We start from the raw sequence: 15,441 nt of genomic DNA, 5'->3' as shown, positions 1-15,441 counted from the left end.
GAAGATGGAGGGGAGCTCACCTCCCACCACCCCGGGGTCCTCCCCACACGCACCCGAGGCGACGCTCGCCTCGGGTATTGCGGGGGGCGCTGGTGGCAAGGGGACAGGAGGGGCTGCATCGGAGGCCTCCGCAAGAAGGGACTGCGGAGGAGGGATGGTGGTACCCTCCGGCGCTGCCACGTCTGCCCTAGCCGTCATCGGCGGATGGGTTGTCCCCGTGGGCATGGCGGAAGGCTCGGTGCCTGCGGCCCCCCGTCTGGTCTTACAGGGGGCTTCCGCCTCAGGTGGCACGGGCGGAGCCCGAGCCTTCCGCTTACCCCGCTTACCCTCCACCCGGGTCCAGCCCTCCATGGCATCGCCTGCGGGCTGGTCAACAGGGATCGGGTCGGGGGGTAGGGAAGACAGTTTGGGGACTGGGAGAGGCACTGGTGGAACAACAGGAGGGAGGGAGGAGTCCCCCTGGGGAGAGCCCCCTCCCATGCCCGGCAGTACCCCTGCCGCACCCTCCTCCACAGGCCCCGCCAGAGTGCAGGCAGCGGAGGCGGGGCTCTCCCGCTCATCTGGGCGCTCCGGAGAACGCACCCCTGAGGCCCGAGCGGGAGCAGTGACGGACCGAGGGGGAGGAGGGGCGGCTCTGGGTACCGGGCGGTCAGGGGCACCGGCGATGGCGGGGCCGGCACCCTGCCGGGGCTCGGGGGTCCCGAGAACTCCTCCGAGCCGGGCCAAGGGGCAGTCCCTCCGGACGTGCCCCGTCGCCCGGCAGAGGAAGCACCGGGCCTCCCCCGTCGAATAGTGCACCCGGTAATGGGCCCCCTGGTAGGGGACCAGGAAAGACCCCTCAAGCGCCTCTCCGCCACGCGCCGCCGGCGGCAGTTGAATCTGCACCTGCCGGCGGAACGAGAGAACGTGACGGAGGGCGGGGTCTTTGCAGCCCAAGGGGAGAGGGCTCACAATGGAAATGGGCTTCCCCAGGGTCGAGAGGGCGGGTAACAGGGCGGCATTGGGCAGGAAGGGAGGGACGGAGGTCAGGACGACACGGACCCCCAGGTCCTCCAGCGGCTCCAGGGGGACGAACACGCCCCCCACCGCCAGGCCCTTCTCTACCGCCTCCTGTGCGGCGGCCTCCGAGGCAAGGAAGAAGACCACCTTGCCGTACATTTTGGAGGCCGCCACGATGGCCGTGGGCCCCACCACCCTCGCCAACGCCCGCACGTAGGTCTCCACGTGGGGCGAGGCGGGCACCAGGAGGCAACGGACGCCGTGCTTCCGGGTCAAGGTGGGGAAGGGGCCCCGGCCGCTGTAGATGGTAGCGGAGGCGGCGGTCGGGGGAGATGACGTAGCGGCGGGCGGGGGGGCCGCCGCCACCTGGGCGTACGCTCTGGGGGCCGAGGGAGGGACACCCGCAGAGCTGGTGGAGGGAACAGCGGGGAGGGACGCCGCGGCCGGTGGCGGGGCCGCGGCAGCGGGGGCAGGCTCCGCCATGGAGGGCTTCGTCTTCCTAGCGGGGCCCTTTCCCTTCTTTTTGCCCTGGCCCTTTCCGCCGGCTGGGGGGGGCTCCCCCAGAGGCGGAAGGGGCGAGGGACGTGGCAGCAGCAGAGGGCACCCCGTCGGTCGCCGCTGCCGGCGCCTCAGCGGGAGCGGTGGCAGGTGGTCCGGCAGCGGCGGGTGAGGTCGAGACCGGGAGGCGTTTGGGGGGAGCAGGCGAGGGAGGGGGGACAGACGTCCCGGGAATCCCACCCGCCGCGCCTCCCGCCATGCTGAATGGGGAGGGAGGGCAAACACCGGAGAAGGGGGGGTGGGGATAAGGGACAGGTCACCGACTCCTCCCTGCTAGGCTGTGGGCAGGGAGGATGGTGCCAACAATAGAGAGGGGGGGCAGATACGGGGACTATCGAGGACTTCGGGGGGGGGGTTAGTCACCGACAGAGGATTGGAATCCGGCTCCTCTAGCTGCACTAGGGGAGGGGAGGGGAAACAAGAGCGATGGGGGTGCAGTGCAAGAGGGGCAACGTAAACAGGGGAGAGGCACAAGCGCACTGATGGGGCTATGGGTGCACGAGGGGAGGGGCTAATCAGGGGGAGGGGCCGCGGAGGGAGGGGAGCAACCAGGCTGGGAGTGGGGCAGAGGGACCAAGGGGCTGGCTTCAGGGCCGGGGCAGGACAAACAAAGCTGCAAAGGGAGATGGGCGGGGCAGGAAAACAAACTGAAGCTGGGCTGGGCGGGGGAGGGGGGGGCCACAAGGGGCAAACGGGGCAGGCAACAAGGGGCAAAGCTAGGGGGCCTGTTGCAGAGGGGCAGGGGGGAGTCCGGGGAAGGGGGGGGGTGCGTGCACCCACAAGCGCTTGTGCAAAGTCAATGGCTGGCTGGCTGCTGCTGGAGGCCCAAACGGTGGCAATAGGGCGCGGCAGGCCAGGCAAGCAGCTGAGTCCCAGAGGCAGGAACCGAGGCAGATGGTAAGCAGCCTGCGGGGGTGGTGGAGGGGGCAGCGGTGGTGGCGGGGGGACACAGATGGACCAGGGGGCAGGCTCCACACCACACCCCCTGTGTCCCCACAAACACAGTCTAAACCCCCACCACTAGAGCACAGTTAAAGGGTTACTCAGTCTTTGGGAGCCCCCTCCACAGCGGTCTTCGGTGTTCTATGCGCTCCCCAGCAGCCGGTGGTCTTTTCAGTCCTCTTCTCCCTCCTCCTCCAGGCTCCAGCAGCTCCCCAGGACAAACACAGCTCCAGCAGCAGTAGCAGCAGCAGCTCCTTCTCTAGCAGCCCCAGTGGCTAGGCAGGAAGGACCCCCCACAGGTGGCAGCTGTAGTGGTGGTGGTGGTGGGGTCCTGGCTTCTCCCTCCAGAGGTGGGGGAGTGGGGGCTGGCCAGCAAGGCCCCCCCTCCCCTCACTCACCCACTCGGCAGCAGTTGTAGCAGGAGCAGCAGTCCTGGGAAGAAGCACTCCAGCCAGCAGCAGCAGCCCAGGAAAGGAAGAAGGAGCTCCAGCCAGCAAGGCAGCCAGAGAAGGGGGGGCACTCCAGCCAGCAGGGCAGCCCAAGCAGGCAGAGCGCTCCCTGTAACAGGGTGAAACCCTGCTCCTGCCCTGAGGGGTTTAAAAGCAGCCTGCTAGGGCTTGAGAGCTGCTGCTCTAGGCTGGGCTGATTGGGGAAGTGGCTGCAGCTGGGGCCACGCCCCAAACTGAGCCACAGGCCTTATAAAAAAGGCCAGGGAAGCCAGAAGCCCAGACAGTCTTCCCCTGCCTGAAGAGGAAGAAGGGCTTGGCTGCAGGGCTATAGGCAAGGTACCTAGGGTGAAGCAGGGCTGGGGAAAGGCTGAGGAGCTGGGGAGCTCCAGCCTAGAAAGCCCCAGGCTGTGGCCTAGCACAGGGCCAACAGGTACTGGGGGTTGCAGAGGGCAGCCCAGGGGTAGGCAAAGGCAGCAGGTCCAAACCCCTTTGCCTGTGATGAGTAGGCTGATACTGCAGTCTGCCCCAGAGTGTGGGGCTAGACAATGACTGGCAGTAGCCAATACTGAGGCAAGGTGGGGATAGAGGGTGGGGGTTCCCTGGGCAGGGGAAACCCAGAGAGAACGGGGTTACTGCTAGGGGGCAGCACCCCATGTAAGAGGGCACCGGGTCCAGGGAGGGACACGGGGGGCCTGAAGACAGGTGGATCACCGGCCTGCAGAGAGCGCTCCAGCGCTGCAGAGAGCTAATTCCCGGAGTTACCAGCAGGAGGCGCTGCAGGGGTGAGCTGACCCGTTACAATCCCTCTTGCCTCCATGGCTCTCCTTTATGACCCCGAGGCGTCTGCCTATATCAGCCCTCAAGCCACCATGGTTTTCCCTTCTCTCTGCCCTTCCCTCTTCTTTCTGCCTTTGCCCCACCACAACACCCAGAGGAGCAACAGACACAGGAACATTCACATACAGAGCAGACAATGACATGGCCATTTTGTACCTTCTAAATATAGTAAAAGCTTTGTTATCCAGCATGTTGGAGGAATGGAGGCGCCGGTTAATCAAAAATTCTGGTTAACTAAGAGTTGTACTTACCAATGGAATACCAATTTTCAAAGAATTAGTATACAATAAAATGAATAAAGTATAAAATAGTATACAGGTACTCCAATCCAGTGGCAGTACTGTACCGCACAGTGGTTGGTTTCCTGAAGCACTTAGTTGTATACAGGTAAAGTTTTCTATACAGTAGGTTATCTTATGACACTAAGTATCACTATGGGCACCGCATGGTGTACACCCAGATCACTAAAAATACACTTAACACTAAAACTATACTGAATATAATTGAATCTTTCACTTCAGGATCTTGCAGTGCCCCAAGGTCATCATTATCAACATTAATTATCACTGTAGATGTAGAAGGTATAGGAGATTGGGCTAAATCTGTAATGACCCTATGACACATCCTGGAAGCTGCTTTTTTGAATAAATCCCTGATATCAGCTTTCTTACTTGTCTTCTGCCTTTTTTGCATAAAAGGGTGCAGAATGTGCAATTGCATAACCTCCTGGGCAGTATACTAGTCCTGGTTACTAGACTGAAGATTTGTATTGGGAGATATCAGAAATGCCAGTTAATAGAGTTTTGTGGTTGATAAAAGTGCCGGATAACATAGCTTTTACTGTAACATGCTGGAATGGATAGCACTCCAAGAGATAAGTTAGAGGGGAAACAAAGCATCCTAAGCTCTGTGTGTGATTAGATTGCTCCCGATGAGTCAACCTCATTGTACATTTTTGTTAATCTTGAGAGTTGATTACGGTAAATACTGAAAGAAAGACGAAAGCAGCCAGAAACACAAGAGCCCTGTGCTCACTGGCATGCAAAGATATATCACTGTCATTTTCCACTCTGTAGGAAAGTGAATGTGTATTATTCACAGTGGTTAGCTTTACAGCTTTCCACTCAAGGGGGAGACCTTGTCTCTCGTTAACTTACTCCCCTAGGCTTCAGTAAATTAAAAAACACAGCCACCCCTCCAACTAGCCTGCAGCCAGGCTGCCATGGCCAAGATCTCACATTATGTCATAAACTTAGCAAGATTTCCCCTTGTTAGTAGCTGAATGGGAGAATTACAGGGAAAAGGTCACATAGATCTTTTGGGCACCAGCAACTTTCTCCTGTGGTTGCATTTCTATTTATTTGTCATGTGTGTTCTTTAAAACAGCAAAAAGCAAAACGTTGTCTGCACATTTACTCTTAAAAGAGGAGCAGCACAGTTTCTCTACATTGCTGTTTTCACCCTGCTTCTCCTGTAGCACTCTGCTATGGAGCCTATTTGCCAAATGATACAACAGTGTGTGCATTCTTTGTCAAATAACACATTACTTTCTTTCTCCTCTTTTAGACCCTGGTGTACCAGGCCTGTGAGGCATCTCCCCAAGCCCCACTGACCACATAAGGCAGGACCTCCCCAGGGATGGTCTACAGAGGGTGACACTAGGAGAAAACTACTCTTAGTGGTCAACATCTTAACTGCTCCAAAAGCCTGCTCTCTTCTTCCATGGACAGCAGGCCTAAACCTTAGCAAGCTGCAGGGTTGCCAACTACTGTGATTTTATCACAAGTCTCAAAATATCTGCTGCCTTTCTTAAAGCCCTAGCTCCTGGAGTCCAATGATTCAAAGAGAATCTCAGCTTTCAGTTACCAAAAGAAAAATGTTTCTAGCACTTGTGGCTGCGGAGAAAAGGTTGGAAACATGAAGCAACTGTGCCTTCGGACAGTTCAGAGAGCCAATAAAAAAGCCTCAAAGCTATTATTGTTTTAAAAAAGCTCATAATTTTTCAGCCAATCTCATGGCTTTTGGGGGCCGGACTCATTGTTTTTGAATGTTTGGAGCAGGCAATGCTAGAGCTATCAGTTTTTCCAGGGGTTTGTGTGGAGGGAAGGGAAGACTTGACGATTGGTGGGAAATGAAGAAAGGTCATAAAGAGTCACGGTTCGTTCCTGAAAGGTCCAGAGGCTGTAATTAAAAAGGAGAGGAAAAAACTGCACTGTATCCTCTCCTTCTCTTGTTTGTCTGTGAGCTGTTTAGATTGTAAAGTTTTGTAAAATGACTGTTTTGGGGCAAGGGCCAGTGTTTTTATGGGGTATTTAAAGCACAGAACACACCTTAGCTGCTACATAAATAATAATAAATATTGTACAGTCATTTAAATGAGTTGGACAACATCAATGAGGAAAAGCTATTTTCCAGGGTCTAACAGGATGCAAAACCATTAAAGGTTACTTGATACTCTTCTGTAGAGAGGATTTTTTTTTAATTCATTTTTCTTCTTTAAGAGACTTGAATTCATATATAGCTGAAGTTATAATGGTTATAAATATAAGTTATAAACCTGGTGGTTTCCATGTGGTCCATTAAGAATGCTGTGCACATAACACAAATCCCTTATTCACTATGACTGCAGCTAGTCAAAGGCCATTCAGGGCTGGAAGAGCAGGGATGTTTCAGATAAAGACTAAGGTGCACGGACAGACTACTGAATATTGTAAAGGCTGAGCAGCTCATATCTGCATTATGCCTGGCTTTAGACACTATTACTAGTCCTCCATTTTTATAACCAACAAATTCACAGAGAAGTTCAAAAAGGTAAATCGGTAGCCTTACAATGGTAAATATCAGGGCAGAGTTTAGGAAAAGGGTGTCAGAAATCCAATGTGACTATGGTGGAATAGAAATTCTGTTTCACACAGCTCAGATCCAGTCCTGCTAAGCATGTAAGTGCATGCTTTACTTTAAGCATGTTAGTCCCAACAAAGTCAATAGGAGTACTGAGACACATAAGGGATTGGCTGGGTCTGGTCACAGTGTGATCAGATTCATAGACACAAAAGTTGCAGCTGCAAATTATCTTAGATTCCAGTAGGAGCAAATTGGTAATACAGAAGAGAACGCGGACCTATATAACACAGCATTTACGTTCTCTTACCATTGTTTTCATTCCCAAGTAATTTAAAAATATATGTATACATTTGGTGCTTACCTTTGAATCTACCAAAGGTAACTTATTTAATTCTGCATTACTTGTTTATAAAGTTTTCCCTTTAAAAAGGTTGGGTTTTTTTTAAAAGTTCGTATGTCTGTAGTGTACTTCTCTACAAAGTTGCTCTAGTGCTAACAATTATCAGACACAATACCAATTTTTGCAGCCTTTAATAAAGGAAATATTTATTTTACCACCATAGCAAACAGTACAGAAAACCTGCAACGATTAGAGTTGCCAATTACAGTTGACCTCAAACAGACTAATGCCCTTTTTTTCACAAAAATGTGTACTTTTTAACAAATATGCCTTGTGCGTCAAAGCATAGCAGATCCTTCATTAATTTGAGTTTCACACTCAACTCATTTGTTGCCTGCAAAATTGTCATTTGTAAACACGAGAAGGCTTGTTAAAAAAAAAACAAAAAAACAAAACCCAATGCATTTAAATTTGTGGAGAGGAAAATGTTTGTTTTCCCTTCCTAATAATCTCCTACAAACTGCATTTCAGCAATATCAGGAGTAGAAACATTATTTTCCAAACCACAATATGGGCAAATCATTCTTTTCTTGAAGGATCCCTCAGCCCTTCACTGGCTATCCATTTCATAAGCAATAATAAAATCTGAGTCATTAAGAGAAGACACAGTTGGTTCCTGCCTTACTACTGACTTATTTATTTCTAGGTGTCTGGGGGAGATTCTGTAAACATGTGGATTCTTTGCAGTTTACAAAAACTTCCAGAAGACTTAACACACAAATGCTAGATACCCCCTATTACTATCATTATTAAATACTCATTTTGGCTTACCATAGATTCACTGATTAACAGGAGGAGAAGAGCCTCTTCTATGTTGTCTTGAGGGCAGTACAGGCTGAAAGACAAAAACTTTTTTATAAACAAGATAAGGAATTAGCCCACCAGTCTCTATTTTTAATGTTACAAGAGGACCAGTAACTTGAAACATCTCATGTATGATTCATTTGCTATATGATACCCTTTTTCAGATCCACACAATTAAAAGCTCTAGTGTGTATTCTAAAATGGACTATTTTGACTCACCAGAACCTTCATCCCATTCCACAACTGAGATAGCTATTTAGTCAGATATTCTCCATTCATGGGAAATAACTAAATACTCCAGATTTAGGTCAAGGTTTTTCATAAGACATTTTGTTTAGAAGTTAAAATAAATAAATAAAAATGAACAAGGCTACAGGGGTCAGTAGCCAAGTTGGCATTCAGGGACACTTCAGTCACACTTTTTCCTCTCAGAGTGGAAACCAAAATAAAGAGCTGTGCTTACTTGTCTCCTGTGTATAGCTGGGGTCTCCGCCGAAGAAGAGTGCTAACGTAAGAGTTATCTTCCTTGTTCATGAACTCAGGCAGAGGATCAGATAAGGGGTTCCAGTAACAGTCTTCACTCAAGGAGTGGAGGAGCACTTCAGCTAGCTGTTTGGCTGCTGTCTACGGATCAACAGAAAGCACCTTAAAAAGGCTCTCACACACAGGGGGCATGTCTTCACACACAAAACGTGAGTACAAAACACACTCGGGACCTGACTTTCAGAGGTTCTGAGCACTAACAGTTCAACTGAAGTGACTAGGAACTGCACATGCTCAGATCCTCTGAAAATCAGGCCCTAGAAGTTTGTATGGTCCATTCTAAAGCGGCAGAGAAAGAGTAAGAGAACTTCTGGAAGAAAGGGACATGTTCGATCAGGCAAGTGAGAAGTGATTCCCCCATGGATATTTCAGGCCCCAGCTACACTCCAAATAGTTGGCTCTAACCACATTTGTAGCTTTCTCAGTCTGAAAAATTCCACCCTTTTCTTGGCCCAGAGGGGAATATTTATATTTTTTTTACATTTAAAGGACAATCCCTTCAGCTCTTTGAATTATATAACAGTGAAAGAGAAACAACCTATTTGAGTATTACTACTCTTTTTGCTCCTAAATAACTTCAGAACAAAACAAAAACTTTATGCTGGGATGGGAATTGTGACATGTCCTTCCTTGGGCAGTACATGGGACGAAGAAAGCTTACGCATCTCTCACCCTCACTCCCACAACATAAGGGCATGTCACCATCTAGTCCAGGAGATACAATGTTGTGAGCAAGCTGAAGTGAATCGGAGGAACCTTTATTCTGGCATTTCCTGCCTTTTTGTTCAAATGTATTCAGTGCATCCCATTGGTTTTTGCATAGAACATATGCAGAATATAACACGTATATGTACGTGTACACACACACACACACTTACATATAAAATGCATGGTGAGGAGCAACTAGGCCTGCCACGTTAGTATGTTTTACATATAAGGTCAGTATACCTATAAATCCTAATATGTCAGTCCTAGTTGCTCCCCACCATGTATTCTAATGTCAAAAATAGTAGGCATGACCTCTCCAACCTCAATCTAGTTTATCTAAACCTATGGAAAGTTCCTATTACCAGACTGCCAACAAAACAAAAAACTGTTCATGCTGAGGACTTTTATTGTTTCTTTTTTGACCATCTCGTCACACAAGGACATCATCTTGTTAGTTAAGATGCAATAGCAATAATGTGCAGTGTTTCTTGGAAACTGGAAAGGAAGGTTTAATTTCTATATCCAGATAATGGCAAACTGATTTGAATGGCTGGCATTGCTGTGGAAAAATACTGCTCCACATAGCTCCTTGGAGCCTTCATACCTCCATGCACTGACAAATGACGGAAAGCTATCTGCTAGTAACCAGCCTTTTCTATACTTTTTATAACATGTAAACATGAGCAAAATACCCTACGGTACTGTGATATTAGCCAATATCATTTTATCATCTCAGCATACAATCATTTAGTCAGTTTCACCCTCAGGAGCCAACTCTCTGACATTTTTTTCTAAAGCCCTGGGGATAAGAAAAACTGCACTAGTATCAGTAAGATCTCTGCAGCTCTGCATGAAACCATGACTATGATTGGGATAAAACAGCTCAGAAGAGACAGGCCCCAAATGCTTGGAGTCTGCTTTGACGTTAATGTACAGTGCAGTAGCACTGTAAATTAGCTTCACTTTTGTTTTGAATAAGACCAAACAAATTAGAACAATCCAAGTCTCTGATTTATATTATTACTCCCTTTGGCTAAAAAAGCATCATTATGCTTCGAGTACATTGTTGGCCTACAAGCGAAATATGCTCATGTGTTTAATTTCAGTGTTCGAAAAACTAGTTCAAGTAAATATATTCCTGCCCTAATCCCCTCTCAACAGCTCATTTTTTTAAAAAGTCCAATGGTATAGTGGTATAAACACCTCCTAATCTTCCCCTGGGGATTAATCTCTCCTATGCGGCACAGCTCACCTTGCAGTACAGGGAAAGCAGCATCCAAGTTTCACTGTGTCAGAGTCTGGGGACAAGAAATGGTTATGCTCATCAGCCCTTCAGCAGAGCAATGTTATGGTTGAGCAATAAAATCCCCCAGAATTCTGATCTTGGTCTGGAAAGTGATGGAACCATTTCAACTGTGTCATTTTTTAAAAATATCCATTTCCATGCCCAGCACAAAGTTAAGCTCCTGAGAGTATGGAATAAGCTAGAAACCACCTGGTGAGCTAGAGATCTTGAGCTGACACAGAAGAGACATTGTCAGAGTGGACAGAGAAGTTCCAGAATGACATATGTAGGTGAATAGGGACCAGACCTGACATGGACTCAATCAGGAACACTCCCAGAACACTCATTCTGTACATGTCCATTATACTCATTCATTTTAGCCCTGGATTTTTATGGTAGGAGGACACATTCAGATCAGACCGCTCTTGGGACCTTGGTATCTCCTGCACCTAAAATCATAGGTCAAAAGCACAGCCACATCTCTTCCTCAGCCTTCCCTGGACTCATTTTGCATCGAATATATGGACAGACAGACAACGTTGAACCAACACAAGGCCACTTTAGTCATCCAGGTCTCAGTAACACACAAGAACATGACTTTCCAGGTTTAAAGGTCTTCATCCATGACCAATACATGGGTAATAGCAGTCTTATTAAGAAGAGGCCAGTTGACATTAATCACATATTTGGGTGACTACCAGCCATTGCTGGGAGACAAAGCCCTGAATAAGAACAATAGGACAGATCCAAACTTTGACTGACTGACATCCATTCCTGAGAAGTGGCCTTTTTCCACCTAGCCATGCTATATGAGTTATGACAAGTACCAGAAAGTCTCCCATTACAGGACTAACCACTGGTTAATGATGCACATCAATAATGTCCCTGCTACTTCCCCATGTTCCATATTTTTAATATTACAATTGAAGCACACACAAATATAAACCTCTGAATAAACTATCAGCTTCCCCAAGAACAAAACCTCCATAACTTGAGACAGTCTCTGGCTGCTCTCTAACATGCTCAAGTAAATTCTAATGTGTCCATTTGTAAGAGGCCCTTGGAAAGGCAGCATACAAAAATGGCAATCCGCAAGTATCATCCCCAATTACATTGTTCAACAGAGTGCTTTCCAGAGAGAAAATGCACCGCCTTAAAGCCAAAAGCACTGGAAGTTCTAGGAGGGAAAAAAGATTGAAATACATAGCACTGCTATGTATTAATGTGAAAAAGCATATGTGCGTCTGAGTGTGAAAGAGAGACTAAAACAGACATTATCAGCTGGATAATCCAGGGATGACAGAAATACAGGACGTATTTTGTTTCACATTACAGTTGCTTTGGTGTGCAAAATAAAATAAAATAACCTACAAATAAAAAAATACACTGAACAGAACAATGCTTTCAAAAGAGAGGCAGAGAAAATACCCACCTGCTTAGGAGTGTCTTTTGGGCTTGTGTGTCTGAATTAAATGTGTCACCACAACGTCCAACAAAGGCGGGGGAGGGTTGGGGGAATCTTGTTCCACAGCAATGATTAAGAAATAAACTATCCGCAAAGCAGATTAAACTGACTTCCCATCTTTAAACCCTTCCATACATTTCCTTACCATTTTGAAGCTCTGAGTAGCTTTTGTTTCCACAGTCCGTAATACTTCTCGCAGGTCCCTCATTCCTTTCACGATGTTTCTAACAGGAAGGCAAAAGCAGCATGTTTAAACCAGACCACTTGTGATGCACATCTGCTATGTAATAAACTGTCTTTTTAAAAGAAGAGAAAATAAAAAGGATAATCATTCCAAAGTTAGCCTAACGACATGAAGCAAGTCACTCTGAGGCATAGGAAAAACAATGGCAATCTGAATGAGGCAGAGTCGTTAGCATGCCTATCCCAGATGGCTTCCTATGAGAAAATCACATTCACATTTGAAGAACAGAGGAGACATTTGGAAGCCGTTCATGGATCATATTTATAAAACAGATGCTGCTCCTCTTTTTGTGTACACACTGTACTGCTTTGTATTAAACTGAGCTTGTGTGATGTTCTTAAATGACTACTCCTTTTTGGTTATGTTTACATGTTGTATCACTGACAGTAGGCAGGGTGAGGGGGTTAGGACTTGTCTATCCTGAAACTTTTACCAGTGACTCCAGTAAAGTTATACCTCTATAGTTAAATTGCTGTAGTTATTCTGGTATAATTCTCCATGTGAATATTCTTATTCCTGAATAAGAATGGCTCCCCCCGCCCCAAGTGACATAAGAAAAAGGTATATTTATACTGAAGTAAGAGTGACCACATGGGCGGTTATGCTAGTCTAACTAAAGCAGTTTAAATTCACAGTTTAGCTTATATTGGTATAACTTTCCTGTATAGGTAAACCCCACACTTGTTAAAACAAAGAGAAAGAAGAGCCGGGCACCTACAGCAAGACTTTTTCTATGAACATTTCACTGAATTTTAAAGCTAATTGGCTTCAACCGTGTTCCTGCTCCTTCCATGTTACGTTCCACAAACATTCTAACAAAGAAGTTTAATGGCAGAAATGTTTGAGGAAACAGCAACATGTTAACAGCTATCAAAAGATATTTGTGGGAAACAAATTACGTATTTGTAATCATGAGTATTCACACTAAAAACTTCATTCGAGGAGTTGTGCTCATCCAGTGAGGGAACAGAACCACATTGCATGACCTTCTGTCCAATCAAAACTAATCATCATATTTCAAATTTCAAATCATGAATTCTCACAATGATCTGCTCATAGACAATTTACAGACAGAAATAATTTAGAACAACAAATGCAGGTGTGAAAATCACATGCTGCTCAGAGACAATTAAAAAACAAGTGAAATATTTTGAACAAGTTATTTGCTGTGAATTCTTTGCTCCCCTCTAAACAGAAAATATGGTTTGGGTTTGTCAGGGACAGGAAGCTTCAGGAAGTTTCTAACTCTGGCCTTAAACTTGCAATGAGCTCTCCAGATGCAGGAGTAGGACTTTAGTCTGCCTTTTTCAGGGTCAGAGCAAGAATGGAATTCAATAAAATCTTATATTTTTTAAACACACACAGAGCTAAATCTGACCCAGTGTGTGTGAAAGCAGTAAGAGTGCAAAATGAGCAAAGATTCTGTTTGGCTGCTTTTTGTTTTACCTCCCATCAAATAGCATTCCGCACCCACACCAAAAAATACAACAAAAAGCTCAGCAAGCAAATCTCATTATAGGGTTGGTGTTTAATCAATCTAGGGTGTCAGTCCAGGAAAGCACTCGAGCACACACCTAACTATATGAGTAGTCCCACTGACTTCACTGGGGTTAGTCTCATGTAAGTGTATGATTAAGTAATTTCCTTAAAAAACAAATTAAAAAAGACAGACTGTAAGCATTGCTATTTTTGCCTGAAAATGGATGGACATAGCGATACATATTAGCATTAATGAGCTGACTTGGATTTAGCCACAAAGATGGCAATATTTTACTCCAAAATAGACATTTGAATAGCCATTTTAAAGAATGTTTTGTGACTATCTGTGGACAATTTAACAAAGAAAAATGTTGACAAGTAATGGCTGTACTGGGGCTTTGGTGTATTATGGCTTATATCTGATGCCAATGAGGCACTATTTAATAACACAACACATTCTGGCTAAGTACTGAAACCCACTGGTCCTGTTTAATGATAACAATACTGTATGTACATAGTGCATTTCATGCAAATAGATCTCAAAGCATTTTACAAATAAACAAAGTGTATCTCATGGTTTCACAATGCACACTGAATACTAGGATGGGAAACGAAAGATACTGTTGTGGCACTCTGTACCTCAAAGCAATACCCTGGAACCCCTATATTTACCACTGTCATATAATTTTGATATGTTTTATACAAAGTATGCCTTATGAGGTATCATTTTGAAAGTCATGATCTGCTGAACATATCCTGTTGGATTGTACGTGCTATTGTTGTATGTGAAGTGATGAAGTTTTGCTATGTGTGTGTTATTGAAATATGTTGTGAGGTTGGGAACACCCAAAACCAGCCTTTCAGGTACAACAATGGAGGACCCAGAAGCACTAATGGCCCACTAAAAGAAATCCACACTCTCAATGACTGTCCCAGGAACTGTGTACAATGAAGACTTCTCAGAGAGTGCACGTATACAATGGAGGTTGCTTGATTTACGTCACACCAAAAGATCTTTCCAGTAAGCTGGATGAAACCATAAAAGGAGAGTGACATCATCACTTGGCCTCACTCCCCCCACAACTCAACACCTGGAAACAAGTCTGGAAGACAAAGACTTTGAACTAGGGCAGCTGGTCCCGGGCTGGGGGAGAGTTCCAGCCTGTGCATTGAAGATTTGTGACCTGTTTGACATATCAGGGTGAGACACTCCTTGATTAATGTCCTGTTTAGTTTATAAAACTCAGACTGTGAATTTAACTTAAGTAACCAATTTCGATCTCTACACTTACTACTTATAATCATTTAAAATCTACGTTTCTGTAGTTAATAAATCCGTTTTATATTTTACCTAAAACAGTGTGTTTTGGTTGCATTGCCTGGGAAATTTCAGCTCAGTTTACAAAGGCTAGTGTATGTCCTCTCCACATCGAGGGAGGGGCAGACTGGGTAATGAACTTACATTGGTCAGGCTTCTGATCAAGGCAAGATGGTATATTCTAGGGGAGCAAGGCTGGGGAACTGGGGGGAACTGGCTGGAGCTTCTCTATTGTTGGTTCATGAGTGGCTGGGAGAAGCATTCATGTAACTCAGTGGGGTGTGTCTTTGGCCCATGGATGTATCTGTAGGTGCAGTACCTGCCAGAGGTTAGCAGCTTGCCAACAACACCACAGTGTAAGAGGGAGCCCAGGTTGGTGGGACAGAGGGCTCAGCAGTCCTACAGTTCAGGCTGCACCTAGGAACCTAGTCACAACTGTATCCAATTAAAATTACAGGGCAAATTGAGACAGACAGTATGTAATGAACCAAACTGGAATCTGGCTAGGTCACCGAGATCAGAGGTTTTCATTAAGGGTATACCTACCCCCTGAGGGAAAGCAGAGG

The 15,441-nt window shown here is 46.5% G+C and overlaps 1 protein-coding gene across 1 annotated transcript in view; it reads right to left on the bottom strand.

Annotated features, from left to right (window-relative positions):
• Nucleotides 1-15,441, bottom strand: part of TTC7A (tetratricopeptide repeat domain 7A) — a 267,779-nt gene that overhangs the window by 212,456 nt on the left and 39,882 nt on the right. The window contains exons 6-8 of the mRNA XM_045011489.1: nt 11,980-12,058; nt 8,297-8,457; nt 7,801-7,864 (exon numbers count right to left, since the gene is read on the bottom strand). Coding sequence (XP_044867424.1) covers nt 7,801-7,864; nt 8,297-8,457; nt 11,980-12,058 — 304 coding nt within the window. The remainder of the gene's footprint in view (nt 1-7,800; nt 7,865-8,296; nt 8,458-11,979; nt 12,059-15,441) is intronic.

Source organism: Mauremys mutica, chromosome 3 (assembly GCF_020497125.1).
Source record: "Mauremys mutica isolate MM-2020 ecotype Southern chromosome 3, ASM2049712v1, whole genome shotgun sequence".
NCBI lineage: Eukaryota > Metazoa > Chordata > Testudines > Geoemydidae > Mauremys > Mauremys mutica.
The sequence above is the reverse complement of the archived record's forward strand: the minus strand, read 5'-3'. Positions and strand labels throughout refer to the sequence as shown.